Below are 22,139 nucleotides of genomic sequence, written 5' to 3' on the forward strand. Positions count from 1 at the left end.
CAAGCGTTCCGTTGCCATATAGACCTGAAATGTAACTGATCCGTTGCCCATGTGGACGCGATATTTAAAAAAAAAAAAATCTCGTTGTCGTGTGGATGTAGCCTGAATTTCTCCCTGAGCAGGCTCGAGAACTGCTCTTAGAAATGGAGGAAAGTGCTGCCTGATTGGCTCGCAGATGAGGGGGTGGGGTGAGCAGTGGCTCATTTATCATTTCAAGGAACAGGGACTCAAATTGGCCATTTTGAACAAGGCTGTTTCGACAGGGTGAGACGGGAGCTGTGGCGCTTTATCCTTGTGGTTATTTTGACCAAAGAATGTCACAGGCATTTCATGAAGGCCTCAGGGAACTGTGTCAACTTGTGAAAAAGGAGTATAATATATCAACTTTAAAAGAAGACTAAGGGCGACATAAATGCTCAGAGTGCTACAGGACACAGCAATGTGGTATGTAAATTCAGAAGCTTAAAACTTCAAGAGAACATACGAGACACAACAGTCCAAGATTTTCATTCAAGCTAAGTGCTGCAGGAAGTCTCTTACCTCGATGAAACAAATTAGGCTTAAGCAAGGAGCCTCGGTTAGGTAAAACTGAAACAAATTCAAGCTGAAACTTCCATCCATCCATTATTTGTAGCCGCTTATCCTGTGCAGGGTTGCAGGCAAGCTGGAGCCTATCCCAGCTGACTATGGGTGAGAGGCGGGGGCCACCCTGGACAAGTCACCAGATCATCGCAGGGCTGACGCATCGAGACAAACAACCAATCACACTCACATTCACACCTACAGTCAATTTAGAGCCACCAGTTAGTCTAACCTGCATGTCTTTGGGACTGTGGGGGAAACCGGAGCACCCGGAGGAAATCCATACAGACACGAGGAGAACATGTAAGCTGAAACAGTTTAAAGTGCATATCACGGGTAAATTCAGGAGCAAGATCAATGTAATTCTCCTATTTTATATTAAACTTTGGTCAAATATGTCACATTTTGCGTTTTGTGTAATTTTTTTACCTTGTGCAATACCAGAAAAATTCAGTTTAAATCAAGCCATTTGAGTTGAATTGGTCCGCCTCTGAAAAAACTTGCCATTTGGATTTCCCAGGAAACCTTGATTTTCATGACGTCACCTGCGGGACGCCTCGTTCTGAATCCTTCGTCAGCGCTGGTTTGTTTATGAGAAAACGACCTGGTGGTTTTCTGCAAATTTCTTCAACGTTATCGTGTAATTATTAAAATGGTTAACAGATGTATCATAGGAGGGTGTAGCAACACCAATCTTGATGGGATTAGTGCTCATCGTTTCCCAAAAGACCGGACAATGAGAGAGAAATGGGAGCGCTTGGTCTACACAGGCTGTGCACTGAAACTGTGCAAGCTTGCGCAGCCTGCTGGCGCTTCCGCAGGTGACGTCACGAATCTGGCTCCAGACTCCCTTGGGATTTTTACAGACGCGTTTTGTTATTTTATTTTTTTCTGCTGTAGACAGATGGCCTTGTGCAAAATTACCCTTCTGGATGAGTGTGTAAAGGGACGTACTTTCATATAAAAAAACCGAAATTGGTCCAGAATATGCACTTTAAGCTAAATATGTCAGTGCTAAAACATGCATAAAGCATACAACCTGAGAAAAAGTAGGCGATAATAAAAGGTGCATTCATGATATGCTCCGGATTGTACGTGTCGATGTTAAGCCTCTCTGAAGCTCTTCGAAAACGTTACTGGTTGCAAGGGCATGATAAAATGCTTTTCAGGCTACTTTTCACAATACTAAACAGTCGTATATTGTTATCTCCCTGTATGTACTGTATGAGCTCATCTCTGCTTCTGTGTGCTGCTTATCTAAAGCTGCAATTCTTGTTTTACTGAACCTGCACTTCTTTGCTATTGTACTGTTATCTGCTTCAATGGAATTACTGAACGCGTGAAAGATAAAATGTACATTTCCAGTCGAGTGTAGTCCTCTTAATGCAGAGCAGATTTTAATCTGTATTGTCCTGTATGTCTACCGTCTCTTACAAACGATATCTGCATGTGTGTGTTAGATCATTGCGTATCAGCCGTATGGGAAGTCGGTCGACTGGTGGGCCTTTGGGGTGCTGCTGTATGAAATGCTAGCTGGACAGGTAAAACCAACACTTACACTCTCTTACTTACTCCCCTCTCTTGCACTTACTCCTTGATTTGTTATTATTTTTTTCTCTCTCTTTGTCTCCCAGCCTCCATTTGATGGAGAGGATGAGGATGAACTGTTCCAATCCATCATGGAACATCATGTGTCATATCCCAAATCAATGTCTAAGGAGGCAGTGGCCATCTGTAAAGGAGTGCGTAACCCAGTTTGTCTTTCTTTCTCTGTACTAATCCATTTCTTGAACCCTGGGAATGTAAGGCACTGGGATCGTAGAGCAATGAGAGCATACTTCCCTGAAATATAGAGTCGACCCCCTTTTCAAACCAGTTATCTGGAATACTAACCACTTAGCAAACTGCTCTTGGTGGTTTTCAGCCCACATTCTATTGAGTTAGTTTGATGGAAAGTGTGGAAGGAACTCAGCTGCTCTTGCGAAAGAATTTGAGCGTATTCAACTTCATTGTCCTGTATGGAAAATCCATACACTCCAATACGATGCTCATGCGATACACATGAATTTCAGTATATGGAAATTTTAAAAGCAGAAGTCGTTCATGTTAATGTCTGATGTTATTTCTTCTATGTTATGCATTCTATGCAAGAAGAACATACTGCCTGATTTTGCTGGTTGGGGACAAGAAGGGTAAAGCTCTTAAAGTTTAATTTGATGAGCCAATCACAAACCTCACGATGTTACATCACTGTACGTTCTTGTTGCTTCTTTGGGACTTTTTGGCCTAAAGCATTGGTGTTAAAGGAGACCTGAAGTCATTTTTAAACTTGCTTTATTTTTTAATTAACGTGTTTTTCAGTTACGTTTTCAGTTTTAGTAACCTTATATCGTGACTCGTATTGCCAACTAATTGCAATTAAATGTTATACTAATCGGCCTATTCGGTTTTTAGCCGTGTTGAATTTAGTTCGTTTGGTCCACGGCAGGCGTTGCTTATCCGTGCGATCTTCACGAGACTCGTGTGAGACTTCAAAATGTGAAGTGTCAGTGCCACCATTTTGAAAACTGTTTTCCAAACGAAATATTGCACAGACACGAGTTTAACTGATGATTACTGCCTACTTTTTTCAAACTTTCCCGATTGCGATCAAAATAAACAAAACTTCCGGCTTGATGACATCAGCACTCGAAAGAGGGTGCGCGCGTCTTTTGACAACGTTGGCAGATGTTGGTCACTTTGATTTCCGCTGTACGTTTTACTTCTGTCCTACGATGTCTCGCACAGGTCTCGATGAATCTCGTTTACGGCCATTGCTTTGACATTTGGACCGACATATTCCATAGCATATTTCAAACACTCATAACTTGCTATAGCAGTGACAAAATAGCTATCAGAAATGCATTCCAATATTTAATAAAATGAGATAAATAGAATTTTGATAAAAAATTTGCCTTCAGTTCTCCTTTAATTACAGAACACAATAGCAACTATGATCTATTAATGAATGAATGAATGAACCCTTTATTGTCACTGTTACCAGTGAAATTGACCATCAACCTGTCCTTGCAGAGGGGGAACAGGACAGGAAGACAGGGATAAAAGAAAAGGAAAAAAAAGGAAAGATGAGGAAAAAAGAACACCCCCCCACTATGCTCCTTTCAGGAGTACAGTGTGGGAACATTTAAAAACCTCCGCAAAAGCACACAATAACACAAGTACACTTTGAAACATGGGACTTGAGGGGGGGAAGGGGGAAGGAGGGGGCAATCAGAGGTGGGGGGGAGGGGTAAGGGGGTAGGAGGGGAGGGGAGGAGGTAGAGGTAACCCAGTGCAAGCAAGCAGCCGTCCGCTCCTGCAGCCATGCAAACGGCGCTGGTCACGCACCCGCTTGTCACACTGGGGGTGAAAAACGGCGACCGCGGAAAATTGGGGAAGGGCGAGAGTGTCTCCCAGCAGTGACCTTCTGGGGGAAATATTACCCCAGCAACGGCCTTGATCAAGGCCAGTGCTGTTCAGGGAGCCGAATGTCGATAAGATAGAGATTGTTTAGTCTTTCAAACAGACGCAGTCTTTACACGTACACACCACTCGTCCATATCTGTCCATTTCGTCCATTCTGTTCAATTCAATTCCATTTGGTCTCCGAAATACGTATTCCTTGCGAAGCTGAAAGCTGCTCCGAGATAACAACCATTTTGTGGTTAAAGTTCTGAATGTCCACAGTCCAAGTGCCAACAGCTTTGCCCACCACTCCAATCATATCGGGCAGCTTTGTGGGGCTTTGAACAGCTGTCACCATTGTCTGATTTCCTCGATATACCAGGGCAATGCCTAATCCAATCAGCAAAAGTCCTGTAATCATGGTTCCGAATAGGTAGATATCTTCAATGTCCTCCACAGACGTTCCGGCAGGACAGGTGGGTTCCCCCGAACCCAGAAACTGTGTCAATTTCGTTAGGAGACCAGTTTATCAAATCCATGCTTTTTTAGTTTAGAAATTCAATGCAGAGTGAGTCTCTCTCAAAAAAAAAAGCAGACGAGACAAACAAAGAGCACAAGCAGGAAAAAAAAGGATAGGAGAGGAGAGCAGAGATGCGACTGCCTTCCGTGAGAGCACGGAGGAAAAGATAAGATAGGTAAGATAGCCACATATATTGTTGTGTAAATAAAACCAATAGCCAAGTTCACTAGTAACTAGTTACTTTGAGGTATATATTATATTGTGTCATCAAAACCAAGAGCTAAACTTGATAGCAAAATCATCTGGCAAATGTGGTAACTTTAAAGACCCACTGACAGTCATTTCGTATTAATTTTTAAACAAACAATATATGACTCCAAAGATAAATTCTGGTTTTAATTCTTGGTTTAACTGTCCGTTTTAAACATCAGAAGTAATTTTAAATTTCGCGCAGGGAGATTGACCTGGATATGAACTGGGCTCATTCAGAGATGCCGGAAGTGACGTCACATCAGTGTGTCGTTTTTGTTTACAAGTCACTATGTTGGTTCAGTTCTCACAAGTCTTGTGATATTGAGCTGTGGTTTTGTTGTGATTTCCTTGCGTGAAAAAGTTAAATGGCGTCTAACCGAAAAGGGATTATATGTGTGGCTTACGGGTGTTCTAACACCACGTCGGAAGGAGTGAAACTCCATTCCTTTCCTTGGAAAAAAACACCCTGAAATAGCAAAAGAGTGGGAAAGAAACGTTTCCAAAACGCGTGCGAACTGGAAGTCAACAAAATGGTCACGTCTCTGTTCAGCACATTTCGAGGAGCACTGTTTCACTTTGTCGTCCAGAACTCGAAGAACGTTTGATCCAACTTATCCACTGGTGTTGGAGGAGTCAGCTGTGCCGACTATGTTTGACAGGCCCGGGCCGAATCAATCTGTCAAAAGAGAAACAGATGACAGCAGACCCCCCGAAGGGACGGTCAAAAAGCGAAAGTCCGGTGGTGCCTTTGCCAAAAGAGAACGAGCCAGGGTACGTGGCTATGTGTTGTTATTCAATACATGTATGTTGTTTAAAATTTGTTGTAACGTCACAAATGCGTCTTATACCATTGCATATTACTTATCAATAGGCCAAAGCAGCTAATACCAGTAATGTACAACAACTGAAAGGCCAATACCTTGTTTCATATATTTAGTTAGGATAATATACATGATATATGCGTGGAGTGATAGATATAAGATGTCATCCGGCATGTTTTTTCCTATACCATAAAAGAAAAAAAATTGCAACAAATTCCTTTCATCACCCCCTCCTCCGTGTCTTATTATAGAAATCGAAATACTGACAGACTATAATATAATGCAACTTTCTTCAAATTAGACGCTCCAAGAAATAGAAGACTCAGAACCCAATGTACATGTGCCAGATCATGCAGAGGAGGTTATACCAAATATTGAATCTGAGGTTTGTCACAGACCATGCAGACATTGTTTTCATGCAATCCAGAACGACATACACTGATGTGACGTCACTCGCCCTAGCGGCAAAAACGGGCAAATGGCTCATGGTGCTTGTAGAAGCCGGGGCAAAAAACACAAAATCGGCTCTGAAATTCTTGATTTTCTACAAAGACGACCCTTTATTCAAGTTGAGTTTTGGATATTTTATTTCACAATACAGCAATAAAACAATAAATACACATATTACATGGTGTAAAAAGTTGTGTCAGTGGGTCTTTAAACTCATTATTTTATTGTAGCAACATTCAGGAAAGCATTTCATTTTTAACCGTGTGTGAAAGTGTGCGCTCTCTCTTTCTCTCTGTCTCTCTCAGCTGATGACGAAGCACCCTGGAAAACGTCTAGGATGTGGCCCTGAGGGAGAGAGAGACATCCGAGAGCATGGTTTCTTCCGCTACATGGATTGGGAGAAGCTTGAGAACAAAGAGGTTCAACCACCATTCAAACCTAAAGCTGTGAGTCTCACACACACACACACACACACACACACACACACACACACACACACACACAATGTATACACGTACAAATATGCACATACTTGCAATTATTAATAAATGCACTACTAATATATCAGCATTATATAAGCAGGAGATCAGCAAGAAATGCAAACAAAAATATCAAGCACAACAAGGCAAGTATGTATGTAGCTTTTCCATGGATGAGGAGAACATACAATTTCGTGACGTTACTTTCATAGGACAGAATAATAGACTCGCATCAAGGATTATGCAAAGGTCTTTAACTGGAGCTTTGAGTTTCACAGAATCATCTTAATGTCTTTTCTAAAACAGTTTTCCATTTTGTATAGCTAGCCAAACTGATAAGCATACAGAAACTGCAGATCAACGCTTTTTTCCAGAACGACCAAACCTGAAACATGTCCGGCAGCAGGTCATTGAGCACTTTAGCCAGCTCTGATTCTGTAAACATTACAGTGATTGGAGTGATTTCATGGAAGAAGATGCAGTTTCCTAATGAGTGGCTTATCACTGGCTGACTTGGAAAAAAAATTCAATGCTACTGAGTCAAGTACACATGTTGAAATGAGATCGTCAAGGTATAAAAGTTGAAATACCCAGTGGGAATAAACTGCTGGAGTAAAGTGTGCAGAGCAACAGATGGCCTTTGTATACCTTTGTATTCTTATGAGGTGAAGCTACATGGTAGGTGGATCTGGAAATAAATGTAGGGATAAGCTACCTGCAAGTCAACTAGCAAGTCCACACACACACACACACACCCGCAATTACATGCATAACATCATATAGACATGCATACCTGCACAAATCTTTCTTTCTCTCTTTCCTTCTTTCTGTCTTTCTTTCCGTCACATGTGTCTGATTAGCCTGTCCGCCAGCTGTTTCTCTATCAATACACTGGATTCTTTCATTGACTCAAACTTAAAAATTGACTGTTTGACTTGTAAAAGTCAGGACTAATTTAGAGTTTTTAGTCAAACATCCCTTTTCTCTTTTTTTCCCCTTCTCCTTCTTCGATATTCGTACTTCTCTGTTCTGCCTCTCACTCCTTTATCCCAGTGTGCAGGAGGTTTGTTAGAGATATGAGGGGAAATCCAACTTTTTCTCAGGCGGGCTGTAAGAGCGAGATAGCAGTGTGTGTGTGTGTGTGTGTGTGTGTGTGTGTGTAGAGCTGTGAATGGCTGTAGTACTGCTTTAGGTGTTAAGCATTGTGTCAACAGTCCAGCTATATAAGAGTGAACAATGGTACTCCCTCTAATCACAGCATATAGTCAAGAAAGTCAGAAGAAAAGGTGAACAGACCGATAAAAAGACAGACAGGAAGACAATGAAAGACAGGTATAATTATTTGACATGTAATATTTTGACAGCATAAGTTTGTGCTGCTGTAGCCTGCTAGCTTGTCAATTTGCCAGTTAGCATTTGAGGTAGTGTTTTTGCGTCCAACTTTAAATAAAATAATCCCGAAATAAATACATTGCATATTGTGGTATTAAGTGGCACAAGCAAACACCAGCAGTAAGCTTGGAAGTGACGTAGCAATGATGGATCCCTGAGTGCAAGCAGGGAGTTCGCAGTGACTGCTTTTTTTAGTCAAAAAATAATCGGTTTGTTTTATTAATTAATTTATTTATTTTTCAACTGATAAGGAAGAGTATTCACACATTTAAAAATGAAAAAAAAATCTAAATAAACCACAGAAATTTCTGAGGGGGTGCTCAGGTGCTCAGATTAATGGCTAGAGGTAGCTACACCACCTCCAAGCCCCTTCCTGGCACCACTCATGGGGAGTATTGTGTTCTCGCGGTGAATTGGAAAAAATATATATATATATATATATATATATATATATATATATATATATATATATATATATAGTGGTACTTGAAAGTTTGTGAACCCTTCAGAATTGTCAATATTTCTGCATAAATATGACCTAAAACATCATCAGATTTTCACACAAGTCCTAAAAGTAGATAAAGAGAACCCAGTTAAACAAATGAGACAAAAATGTTATACTTGGTCATTTATTTATTGAGGAAAATAATCCAATATTATACATATCTGTGAGTGGCAAAAGTATGTGAACCTTTGCTTTCAGTATCTGGTGTGACCCCCTTGTGCAGCAATAACTGCAACTAAACGTTTGCGGTAACTGTTGATCAGTCCTGCACACCGGCTTGGAGGAATTTTAGCTCGTTCCTCCGTTCAGAACAGCTTCAACTCTGGGATGTCGGTGGGTTTCCTCACATGAACTGCTCGCTTCTGATTCTTCCACAACATTTCGACTGGATTAAGGTCAAGACTTTGACTTGGCCATTCCAAAACATTAACTTTATTCTTCTTTAACCATTCTTTGGTAGAACGACTGTGCTTAGGGTCATTGTCTTGGTGCATGACCCACCTTCTCTTGAGATTCAGTTCATGGACAGGTGTCCTGACATTTCCCTTTAGAATTCGCTGGTATAATTCAGAATTCATTATTCCATCAATGATGGCGAGCTGTCCTGGGTCAGATGCAGCAAAACAGGCCCAAACCATGATACTACCACCACCATATTTCACAGATGGGGTAAGGTTCTTATGCTGGAATGCAGTGTTTTCCTTTCTCCAAACATAACGCTTCTCATTTAAACCAAAAAGTTCTATTTTGGTTTCATCCGTCCACAAAATATTTTTCCAATAGCCTTCTGGTTTGTCCATGTGGTCTTTAGCAAACTGCAGATGAGCAGCAATGTTCTTTTTGGAGAGCAGTGGCTTTCTCCTTGCAACCCTGCCATGCACACCATTGTTGTTCAGCGTTCTCCTGATGGTGGACTCATGAACATTAGCCAAATGTGAGAGAGGCCTTCAGTTGCTTAGAAGTTACCCTGGGGTCCTTTGTGACCTCGCCGACTATTACACGCCTTGCTCTTGGAGCGATCTTTGTTGGTCGACCACTCCTGGGGAGGGTAACAATGGTCTTGAATTTCCTCCATTTGTACACAGTCTGACTGTGGATTGGTGGAATCCAAACTCTTTAGAGATGGTTTTGTAACCTTTTCCAGCCTGATGAGCATCAACAACGCTTTTTCCGAGGTCCTCAGAAATCTCCTTTGTTCGTGCCATGATACACTTCCACAAACATGTGTTGTGAAGATCAGACTTTGATAAATCCCTGTTCTTTAAATAAAACAGGTTGCCCACTCACACCTGATTGTCATCCCATTGATTGAAAACACCTGACTCTAATTTCACCTTCAAATTAACTGCTAATCCTAGAGGTTCACATACTTTTGCCACTCACAGATATGTAATATTGGATCATTTTCCTCAATAAATAAATGACCAGGTATAATATTTTTGTCTCATTTGTTGAACTGGGTTCTCTTTATCTACTTTTAGGACTTGTGTGAAAATCTGATGATGTTTTAGGTCATATGCATGCAGAAATATAGAAAATTCTAAAGGGTTCACAAACTTTCAAGCACCACTGTATAAATTTTTTGGTGGGTTGCCATGGCCTAAAGTTAGACAAGTAGCTTTTGGACCAAAAGGTTGTGGGTTCGATTCCCTGGGAAAAAACATGAATTTGTGTGGGTGGGGAGAGTGAATGAACAGCACCTCCCTCTACATCCATCCTTGGGCAAGGCACCTAACCCCCAACTGTTCTCCAGGTGCTGCAGCGCACCTGCTACTGCTTTGGGTATGTATGTGTGTGTTCACGACTTCCGATGGGTTAAATGCAGAGAAAGAATTTCACTGCGCTCTAATATACATGTGAAGAATTATTCGAAAAAATCCAATTATTTCTGAGTGCAAGCAGTGAGTTATTAAGGAGAAGTGAGAGAGATGGATAGCTAGACACTTAAAAAGGATAGATATAAGACATGTAGCTAGACTTAAAGAAAAGAAACACTGACAGAAAGAGAGACAAAACAAAAGAGGGATGTAGAGATCAACAAGACAAAAACAGACAGTAAGATTGCAGAAAGATATATAGACGCTGACAGATCCGAAGAAATTTTGACAGACTGCAAACAGAGACAGGAGTAAGCCATTCTCATGGGAAGCACTCACATGCGTCACTGTGTGTTTGTGTTGTGTTGTGTTCATGTCAGGCATGTGCCGATATTACATCATTGTGTTACAATAACCACTTGCTCTTATCCCAGTTTCCAAGATTGTGATAAGATGCACATCTTGGATGCACCGTATTGAGGTTGTGTGGTTCATCACTTCTCGTGCAATTTTAGTAGCTAGTTAGCGAACTAATTTAATGAATGAGAACAGATGTGAGTGACAGTTGTAACAATGCTGACTCATTATTGTGGTGCTTGCCACTTTGATATCTGAGGCTTAACTCTCAGTAAATTACATCCAATCAGTTGGAGAATGATAACAGTATGACCTTAAGAATCTCCTTATTAAACCCTTCCATTAGTTTGATGATGGTACCCACACTTCTCAGCCATCATGTGCAATGATCCTAACCCATAACTACATCATCACTTGTTTACCGCAATGCATTATGGGCGATACCTAGGGTCAGCTCTGCCGTATTGTTTACTTTCGCCTTTGTTAAACACCGCATTGTTCTGTCTAACCGGTTTTAACCACACCTAAAGTAAATTGCTGTGTGCCTTACTGCATATCCACAACAAAGAGAACACCTAATGTAAGCTTTTATCAGCTGCCATTCGAGAAGAAGAGAAGAAAGAAATGGATAAGTTTAATCCGCAACGAAACCCTTCGAACTGAATCGAAATGGACAAGTGTTTGTAGATTACATTTCTCTGGTGGGAAAAAGACGTACTTAAACTGTGACCCAGTAATATTTCCATGGTCTGCGGAACGGCCTTTGGTTATAGAAGATTATAACAATCGACACTGTTCATCGTCTGAAATTAACGATATTCCAAAGCCTGTAAAACAAAGAAGCGTTCTTTGGCCTTTGCCTCTCAACGTACTGAAGCGCTCGGAGAGCTGAACGAGCCTGTTGGACCGATAAAACTCCCAAACTATGAAGGGTTCTCTTTCAGGTAAGTATAATGTTCAGTGTACCTCATTCACGGCGTTTACTGAAGAAAATGCATTTATACTGAACATGACACGGCAGATCAGCGGGTTTCCAATGTTTTTTTTTTTTGGTAATGTTTCCTGATATTTATTGAGCTAATCACTCATTTATCATTCGGCCCGTTATTCGCCCACGAATCCCCTGCGAGAGCACCGCTGCTCTGCGCCAATTCCCGATATTCAGGTAGATTTGTTTTCTCGATAAAGTTTAGCTGGTGCAATATACGTCCTCAGAAATCAGACATTCTGAGGTTTGATGTTGTTCTTGTACAGTTTGGTAGACTCGGTCTAGACTCTTACCTTCTCAGCAATCTTGATTTGGATTCCGATTTTCCTGCTGTAAATTTTCCTCGACATGTTATCCACCTCTTTAAACCATCAATTTCACTGTCTTCCACAACACGATTTTGCATGGCAAAATCGCTCCTCTCACATGGCTGTCACGTAAAATTAATCTGACATCCGTCATATCGCTCAACTATCAACCCCGGCTATCCTCCACAATGCACTGCGGTAAACAAATGATGTACGGTAGGTATGCTTGGGGGCTATTGATTGATTGTCTACAAGTCAACATAAGCATGTAACCCCAATGCTCCAGTGCAGGGGAAATGAGGCTCTCTGTTTATTGAATGCTTTGAGAATGCTTTCATGGGGTTGTGTTAGTGCTTTAAAGTCAGTCACTGCTACCGAAGAATTTTTCTTGAGTCCAAATAATCAGGACTGATGAGGCGGGTGAGTGATTTTTTTTTTTCCAAGTTCTTAAGGAGCTCTACTCACCATCATCACTTCCACTTTAAGGGTAGGAAGCTCTTAAATGTTCAGACCAGCTGCAATACCAGTAGACCTTCCCTTTTTCTCCTTGCTCATGCCACATTTTGGGAGATGTTTCTGGAAGCGTTCCACTCAATGTGGTGCTGTTTATATTAGATCGACATAGACTCACCAGTCGCTTTATCAGGAACACCTGTACACCTACTCACTCATGCAGTTATCCAATCAGATAATCACATGGCAGCAGTACAACGCGTGAAATCATGCAGATATATCAAGAGCTTCAGTTAACGTTCACAGCAAACATCTTAATTAGGATAAAGTGTGATCTCAGAGGGTTGTTGGTGCCATACAGGCAAGTTTAAGTATTTCAGATATTTTTTCAGTCTTGAACTCTCCAGCTTCCTTGAGTCTGTGCAGCACATTCATGTTCTTGGCTGACAGGAGCAAAACGGTTCTAGGGACCAAACGCTTTCAGACCAAACACTTATTGGGACTTATAAAGAGGAAGTACCCACTGGGGAGCTCCATCAAGAATAGGGCTTTTTTGTTGTTTGTTTTTTTGTTTGCATTCACACCACCTGTAGGAATGCTGAAGTAATGTCAAGCTAAGGTCTCACATAGCCAGAATTGCTTCACAGTAGATGCCACTAGATGATTTTGAGCCTTCCGGGGGTCAACCGGCATGCATTCTGAGCCCTTCCATTGGAATACATGAAAGTTAGAGAGCTACCTTGACAACTGGGAGGCCATGGCTTCCATCCCCGGAAAGTTTTGTCGTGTTGAAAATTGCCTTGATCAAGCGCCAGATGAATTCATCGGTTGCAACCGTGAAGGCATCCATGAGCGCCGTTGAGGCATACGTGAGGCTTACATGGGCTACCGTAGCATTCTGTCACAACCATCGAGCTCAAAATGTTCACGGAATAACGTTCTGCAGAAAGTGAAAAGTTTGCCGAGGGATCGTGGCTATGCCATACTGCAGTCGTGAAAACTGTACACGCTGTCGTCATTGCCGGAAGGCCATACATTGCTGCCACAATTGGTTTTACCGGCGTCTTCCATCGCTACCATCATGGTTACTGTGGCTTCATTTGCATATTTTCTCTGCCTAAACTTATGCAACAGATCACATCCAAAATCTGCTGGAATGGCCAGGGTAGGCCCCAGCCACGGTTCTCACGGATCAACTAGCTATGCGTGACCTTAGCATAAGCCAGCTTGATGGCGTGGAATTAGTAGGAAAAGCTGGTCAAGATTTTTATATTTTGCTTAGACGTGTCAAAAATGTGCTGTATTTCCTCCATCACATGTACGATCAATAAAGCATGGACTTCTCTGTTGGTCCATTTATCTGTGGTTTTTTTTCTTCATTTTTTAACGCTAATGCTAAGAGCTGTTGTTTACACAGCTAACATTTTACATGGATTTTTAAAAATGGTGGTTGCCAGTGCTGCATTGGCTCGTGTTCGACCAAGCAACGTACACTTGCGCCTGGACCAGTTACCATCCACTTATGTCACTCATGGTTCCTCTTATGCTGGAAGAGTACCTACTCTGAAATAGGAGCAGAAAAAAGTCACTCAAAACAGCATTCCAAAAACTACGATTGTTCTTGGTTCCTGTAGTACGGACACACAAAAAAGGGGGAACTTTCTCCAACAGTTTTAAAGGTGTCATTCCACGACAAACCGTTTAATACTTGCTCTTTTTGAAATACCATAGGTCACTCCGAGTTGCATATGCATGCTGCACGTGAAAATGTTCTTCTACCCCCATTCCCGGGCGGCACGGTGGTGTAGTGGTTAGCGCTGTCGCCTCACAGCAAGAAGGTCCGGGTTCGAGCCCCATGGCCGGCGAGGGCCTTTCTGCGCGGAGTTTGCATGTTCTCCCCGTGTCTGCGTGGGTTTCCTCCAGGTGCTCCGGTTTCCCCCACAGTCCAAAGACATGCAGGTTAGGTTAACTGGTGACTCTAAATTGACCGTAGGTGTGAATGTGAGTGTGAATGGTTGTCTGTGTCTATGTGTCAGCCCTGTGATGACCTGGCGACTTGTCCAGGGTGTACCCCGCCTTTCGCCCGTAGTCAGCTGGGATAGGCTCCAGCTCGTCTGCGACCCTGTAGAACAGGATAAAGTGGCTAGAGATAATGAGATGAGACCCCCATTCCCTGTATTAGCCTATGAAAGAAAATAGATGGAAAAACGAGCGAATCAGAAAAAGCCCTACGAACTTGCATCACTTCGAAAATTAGTAGTCATGGCCTCGCCCATAACCCACTGGAGGGAGCGTCACAGTGCTGTTAGCCAATCAGAAGCGATATGTTTACATATCATGAATATTCATGAGTAAGAGCTGAAATCCTGTCGTTCTCTCCCCACCCACTCCTCCACCAAACTAGAACAGCCTGAAACAGGAGCACCACAGCATTTTTTTTTTCACCAAAACCGGCTCACAGGGCATTCATTCATACTAGAGACCACCGCACAATTAATGAAAAAACGATGCAATGACACCTTTAAGAACTATGAAAAAGTTCCTCTGGTCCAAAAGTGCCTCTTCTAGTCTTCAGCTGTTGTCGCCAATCCGCCTCAGGGTGTGTTCTGAAATGATTTTCTGCTCAACACATTTATAAAGAGTGGTTCTTTGTGTAAACTGTTGTCTGTGAAAATCCCAGGAGGTCAGCAGTTTCTGAAGTGCTCCAAAAAAAACCACAAAAGCCAGTCTAGAACCAACAACCATGCAACAAAGTCATGATGATCACATTTTCCCCAAATTCTGATGTTTGGTGTGAACATTAAGTGAAGTTCTTGACCTGTACCTGCATTATTTTATGCCTTGCGCTGTTGTCATGTGATTGGCTGATATGGTTCTTTGCATGAATATAGGAGTTGCTAATAAAGTGTCCATTGAGTTGAAGTCACTGCATTCAGCAAGAAAAGAAATAACTCCAAGGAGATGGATAATTTAATGTACTGTTCAAGGGAGAAGATTTCCTGTATGCATGTGTTTATAGGCTGTATAAGTTTATGATACATGGTATGCAGAGTGGTTTCACTTCTGCCATATACTCAATTCAATGCGATATGAAGTGACCTGGTACCCAGACAAAAGACATAAGAATGACCCTCAGTCTTTTAAATACTCATATCTCTTAAATACTGTCTTGAATTAAATGAGAAATTGGGTTGCAGAGTGACAGTGGGTATAAGAAGTGTACACACCCCGTTAAAATGATAGGATTTTCTGATGTAAAAAAAATGAGGCCACGATAAATCATTTCAAAACTTTTCCCACCTTTAATGTGACCTATAACCTGTACAATTCAACTGAAAAACAAACAAATCTGTTCACGGGAAGAAAACAAAAACGTACAATAAGCTGGTTGCATAAGTGTGCACACCCTTAAACTAATACTTTGCTGAAGCACCTTTTGATTTAATTCCAGCATTCAGTCTTTTTGGGTTCACGCCTGCCATCAATTAAAATGACTCTGATTATCCCCAAATAAAGTTCAGACATTTCCTCAGTTGCATCCTCCAGCTTAAGCCAGGGTTCACAGAGAGCTTACAAAGCATCAAAGGGATCTCAATGTTGAAAGGTATCAGTCAGGAAAAGGGTACAAAAACATTTCCACGGCATTTGATATACCATGGAGCACAGTGAAGACAGTCATCAAGAAGTGGAGAAAATATGGAACAACAGTGACAGTCCCGAGAACTGGATGTCCCTCCAAAATTGATGAACAGACAAGATAAAAACTGGTCAGGGAGGCTGCCAAGAGGCCTACAGCAACACTGAAGGAGCTGCAGGAATTTCTGGCAAGTCCTGGTTGTGTACTACATGTGACAACAATCTCCCGTATTCTCCATATGTCTGGACTATGTGGTAGGGTCAAAGAAAAACATCCAGGCTCGCCCGGCTAAATTTTGCAAAAAAAAAACTTCTCCCAAAAGCGTGTGTGAAAATGTGTTATAGTCTGATGAAACCAAGGTTGAACTTTTTGGCCACAATTCCAAAAGGTATGTTTGGCGCAAAAACACCACTGCGCATCACCAAAAGAACACCATACCCATGGTGAAGCATGGTGGTGGCAGCATCGTGTTTTGGGGTGGTTTTTCTTCAGCTTTCGTCAAGGTGGAGGGAATAATGAACAGTTCTAAATACCAGTCAATTTTGGCCCAAAACCTTCAAGTGTCTGCTAAAAAGCTGAAGATGAAGAGGAATTTCATCTTTCAGCACAACAGTGACCCCAAAAAAGTTTTGGAACGGCCCGGCCAGAGCCCAGACCTAAATCCAATTGAAAATTTGTGGGGTGACCTGAAGAGGGCTGTGCACAAGAGACGCCCTCGCAATCTGACAGATTTGGAGCGCTTTTGCAAGGAAGAGTGGGCAAATATTGCCAAGTCTAGATGTGGCAGGCTGATAGACTCCTCCCCAAAAAGACTGAATGCTGTAATTAAATAAAAAGATGCTTCAACAAAGTATTAGTTTAAGGGTGTGCACACTTCTGCAACCAGCTTATTGTACATTTTTTTGGTTTTTTATGTTTTCCCCCCTAACAGATTTGTTTGTTTTTCAATTAAATTGTACAGGTTATAGGTCACATTAAAGGTGGGAAAAGTTTTGAAATTATTTATCGTGGTCTCATTTTTTTTTTACATCAGAAAAACCTATCATTTTAACGGGGTGTGTACACTTTTTATATCCACTGTATATTGTGTCCATCAAAGGTTGGCCTAACTCTCATTTTACCTGGAAAGAAAAGACAAAATCAATCATTTCTGTCTCTGTATGAAACTTTCAAAAGAGTTGCCGAATATATACCTTGCAATTTATTATTAATAGTGCTGGTGAAGTGGGAAATGTTGCGACTGGCATTACAAGAATAGATACAACTCCTGGGGGATCAAAATGCAGAGTTTACCATTAGTGTGGATAGCGTAAAGGGTCAAAAGGCAGAAATAGGTGAAACCATAGTGAATTGAGAAGACCAGTGAAATAAAATAACCAAAATACAAGCAGGGCAGCACGGTGGTGTAGTGGTTAGCGCTGTCGCCTCACAGCAAGAAGGTCCTGGGTTCGAGCCTTGGGGCCAGCGAGGGCCTTTCTGTGTGGAGTTTGCATGTTGTCCGCGTGGGTTTCCTCCGGGTGCTCCGGTTTCCCCCACAGTCCAAAGACATGCAGGTTAGGTTAACTGGTGACTCTAAATTGACCGTAGGTGTGAATGTGAGTGTGAATGGTTGTCTGTGTCTATGTGTCAGCCCTGCGATGACCTGGCGACTTGTCCAGGGTGTACCCCGCCTTTCGCCCGTAGTCAGCTGGGATAGGCTCCAGCTTGCCTGCGACCCTGTAGAAGGATGAGATGAAAATACAAGCATGATCCCAAAGGCCAGATTAGACAACACGAAACAAATAGCTGATGATTGCACTTCAAAGGAGGCAGGACTTGTACTGACGATTGGGCCTATTGGGATTATCGGGCCTTGTTTATCAAACTGGGTATGAGCTAATTTATTTGTAAATCAGCTTTTATTCATGAAAATCCAGTTAGTTCGGAAAAATATCCTGCATTCATATCCGACGAGGGCTCTTGAGTTTGTATAAATTTGCATCTAAGGGGTCTCAGTAATGTGAAACGCAATTAATAAGCATGAGTTATATAAATCACAAACTGTAAATCAGTGACATCATAGACGTGTGTGTGGGCATTTACAAGTGTCTGCCATTTATAAAAATATGTTCCATTGTATAACTGATTATGTACACATGGCTACATTTCTCCAAAAATGCTGCCTACCCAGGCTGCCTCTTCTGCAGTCAAATGCGATATTATTTGTGTTGAATATCGCACAATGTCATGTAGCCAATAATCGGCACATGCCTCATTCCAACATTCCATCTATGTCAATGGTGTTCATCGATCATATTTTTATTTGTCCTCCATGTTTCTGTTCTCCTCTCCTCCATCCCTTTCTCCCTCCATCCATCACTCGGTTTCCTTTTTGTGTTCTTCCTTTTTGCAGTGCGGCCGAGAGGCGGAGAATTTTGACCGCTTTTTCACACGTCACCCTCCGGTGCTCACTCCGCCTGACCAGGAAGTCATCATGAACCTCGACCAGGACGAGTTCGAGGGTTTCTCCTTCATAAACTCTGACTATCCTGGCGCAGAAGCTCAGAGCTAATTAATATTAGCAGTTCAATGAACTCTGCCCCCCATCCTGTCATTTTAGCCAATCATTTCTTGCTTCTGCTGGTGCACGCCCTGCTCCCTACCGGCCATTTGGCTGAAGTGCTTATGAACATAGATAATGATTATTAGATTAAAAAGAGATGCATGCAAAACCTGCTCCCTGCAGACCACTTGGCTGTAACTTACTCTACGCGTATATACTTAGATGCATGTAGAACTTCGCTGTAATAACTAGGTCATTTAATAATCCGGATTTTATTTACGAAAATACATGTAAATAGCAGACAGTACATCAGTCCAGGGGCTCTCCATTTCCTCCAGGAATGCTCCAGTTTTTCCCAGTTTTCCACTTCCTTAAAAAAGTTCTCCACTTCCTCCAGGACGCATGAGTGACTTCCTGCAGCCACACAACAGTGTGTGCTTCCATCCATCTGTTTATAAAGCAACAAGGAAATTTTGAATATGAAAGGAAAAAAGGAAGGGAGCGTAAGAGGAAAAGAAGGAAGCAAAGAAAGAAAATGCAAAAGACAATTGGGTAGCCAAAGTGAAAGAGAGGAAGGTAGAAACAACAACACAGACATAAAACAAAGACAAATACAAGTAGGTTGACAAAAATTACAGATATAAAAAAGAAATAAACAAAAAGATGGGCAGAAAAGAAGGTAGGAAGAAAAACACCATTTATTTAGGTAGTGAGAAAGAAGATAGGTGGGTAGGTAGGAAGTCACAAAATTGGGCAGAACAGGAGCCAAAGGAAACCAAGATTGCATAAACATTTGGATGGAAATTGACCAATCAGATCACTGCATGTCTTTTACATCATCTGTGAATGTGATTCATTAGTGTGATGCCACTGACTTTTTTTTTTTTTGCATGTCTGAATTATTATTTGAATGCATAACCTTCAATGACAGCATGCATTCTGCTGCGATTGCACCTTGAGTATATCATATTTACATTAATATAAATGAGCTCTACAGTGATGAGTAGATGATTAGTATTCCTGCTTTATACACAAGCTGATAAACTTAGCACTTATTTTAAAATAAGTGCTAAGCGCTATACAAATAAAAAAGATCAAAAAGGCATGCATGAGAGTAATACGGATGCATTTTGGCTACAGTACATTCACATTACGAACTTAAACTGTTTAAAGGGACACAGGAACATAGAAAAGGAATTTACTTTCAGTAAAGTTTCATTTTGCTTTGCCAGGTTCAATTAGATAAATGCTACCCAACAACTTCATCCACCTTGGAAGTCAAATCAAGAGCAGATACGGTACAGTAGCAGAGCTGGACAAAATTTGTGGACACCACCGAACCATCACACACACACACGTGTGTGTGTGTGTATAGATAGATAGACAGACAGACAGACCTTCCCCAAAGTGTTCGAAGCGCAAGATTGTATCAGATGTCTCTGTTTGCTGTAAAATTACAATTTCCCTTTACCGGAAGTAATGGGCTTGAACTCGTTCAAGTATGACATTGCCCCTGTACACAAAGTGAGCTTCTTGAAGACAAGGTTTACCAGGTTGATGTAGAAGAACTGGAATGTCCTTCACAAAGCCCTGATCTCAACCCCACTGAATCCTTCTGGGATGAATTGGAATGCTGATTGCATCCCCAGGCCTCCTCATCCGATATCAGTGCCTGATCGCAGTCATAAGCTGGTGGCTGAATGAACACTAATCCCCCCAGCCATACACCAAAATCCAGTGTTGCAGTCGAGTCACTCAACCTCGAGTCCGAGTCGAGTCCTATTGATCTGAGTCGAGTCCGAGAACAAGACTCCAGCTGCAACATTTGTCGGTGGCTGTTTTAGTGCCATTAACATTAGCTTGTTCCTGAACATGACATATGAACAGGTGAATATGCATTCTCTTTCTCAGGGAGTGCGAAGTATTCTGTCAGAGATGGTTGGGAGACGGATGTAAGTGCAGAAGGTGCGTTTATTAATACAAGGGAAGGAACAATCCAGAATGGCAGGTAAAATCGTGAAACAGGCAATAGGTCGAGTGAGGCACAAACAGGCTATCGTAGACTCGGCAGAATCAAAGACGAGAAACAGGAAATCAGTGATCAGGAAACCAAACAAGGAAATAAGGCTCAGTAATGCGTCACCAATACTTCGCAAAGTAAGTGCATTTTCACAGTTTTTATATAGGCGCGCTGATTGCACCTTAATCCTATAACAGATGTGAGTCGTTTACGGTGCGCGCGCAAGAGTCCGCTTGGTACGTGCGCTGTCCGGAGCGCGCCCGAGAGTATCTGATGCACACGCCAAGGCGCGCAGGTGTGCCACTTTTGTAGGAACTTCGTCCAAAAATTAATGTAGATATTAATATCTTATGCAAAATTATGATGGCATGTCACAAAAAATAAAGAAAAAATCCGAGTCCTCGTCTCCAATTTACGAGTCCGAATGCAGTTAATGCACGAGTCCCAGTCATCAATGCTCAAGTCCAAGTCAAGTCACGAGTCCTTAAAATTAGGGCACGAGTCGGACTCGAGTACTGCAAGCCCGCCAAAATCTAGTGGAAAGCCTTCTCAGAAGAATGGAGTAGAGGTTAACATATCAGTAAAGGGGGACTAAATCTGGAATGGGATGTTCAACAAGCACATATGGGTGTGATGGGCAGGTGTCCACAAACTTTTGGCCATATATTGAATCGTTTATACTGTGTTCCATTAGGGATTACTGAAGCCCCATTTCTGAGCTAAGCATGATCACCAAGGTCACATGGCCACAAATTGGTCTCCTGTTTAGGATTAAAAAGATCAGAGAATTGTGTTCACACAGGTACTGTGTAGTCAGATTGATGCCACTTACATAATGTGAATGGAATAACAAACAGCTTTCCTGGATGTGCTATGACACCATGGTAAATCTTTCTGGCTCGAGTGCACCAGCCGTCTTGCTCTCAGGTTTCCACAAGACAGTATGTCACTGACTTTTGTCTTTTAAAGATGTTTAGCATGTTCTCCAGAGGCAACATCCTCCCACAGATGACTAATGGCTTAACTACACCCCCACATCTACAGAGGGGCCGAACTGGTTCAGTTTGCTAGCAAGAAACTGTTTTTATTTCTTCCCTGATCGAACAACTTGTTCAAACGCCAATCCTCCATCCAACAAGATATCAGTTATTCCTCATTTTCCCACAGTACTGATGAATTTCTGAATCTTATTTGTTGATTAATTTTCTATAACGACAGCTCTGACAGTAGTGCTGTGTGTAATTCAGATTGCAGGTTTATAATAACGTGTTATTATTTCTGTAACATTTCATAGGGACTTCTATGGCAGATGCATCACATCAGTATCAGGCTAGTAATAAAAAGATGATCAATGTGTTATTGACCAAAGTCATAGTTATAATTACTGATATGGTGAAGCTTTCTGTAAGGAGACATTTGGCTGAAAAGTATGATTATTTAATCAATAAATCGTTGTAATTGTTGGCAAATTGCTATGATATACAGTGGATATAAAAAAATAAAAATAAAAAACCTATACACCCCTGTTAAAATTACAGGTTATGTGATGTAAAAAATTAAACCATGATAGCG

General features: G+C 41.7%; 1 protein-coding gene across 1 annotated transcript in view; it reads left to right on the forward strand.

The window, feature by feature from the left end:
* Positions 1-19,425, forward strand: part of prkcbb (protein kinase C, beta b) — a 193,186-nt gene extending 173,761 nt beyond the window's left edge. The window contains exons 14-17 of the mRNA XM_060901290.1: positions 2,043-2,123; positions 2,217-2,324; positions 6,375-6,515; positions 18,398-19,425. Coding sequence (XP_060757273.1) covers positions 2,043-2,123; positions 2,217-2,324; positions 6,375-6,515; positions 18,398-18,556 — 489 coding nt within the window. The 3' untranslated portion in view covers positions 18,557-19,425. The remainder of the gene's footprint in view (positions 1-2,042; positions 2,124-2,216; positions 2,325-6,374; positions 6,516-18,397) is intronic.
* The last annotated feature ends 2,714 nt before the right edge of the window (positions 19,426-22,139 follow it).

The sequence above is a fragment of the Neoarius graeffei genome, chromosome 20, assembly GCF_027579695.1.
Source record: "Neoarius graeffei isolate fNeoGra1 chromosome 20, fNeoGra1.pri, whole genome shotgun sequence".
Classification (NCBI taxonomy): Eukaryota; Metazoa; Chordata; class Actinopteri; order Siluriformes; family Ariidae; genus Neoarius; species Neoarius graeffei.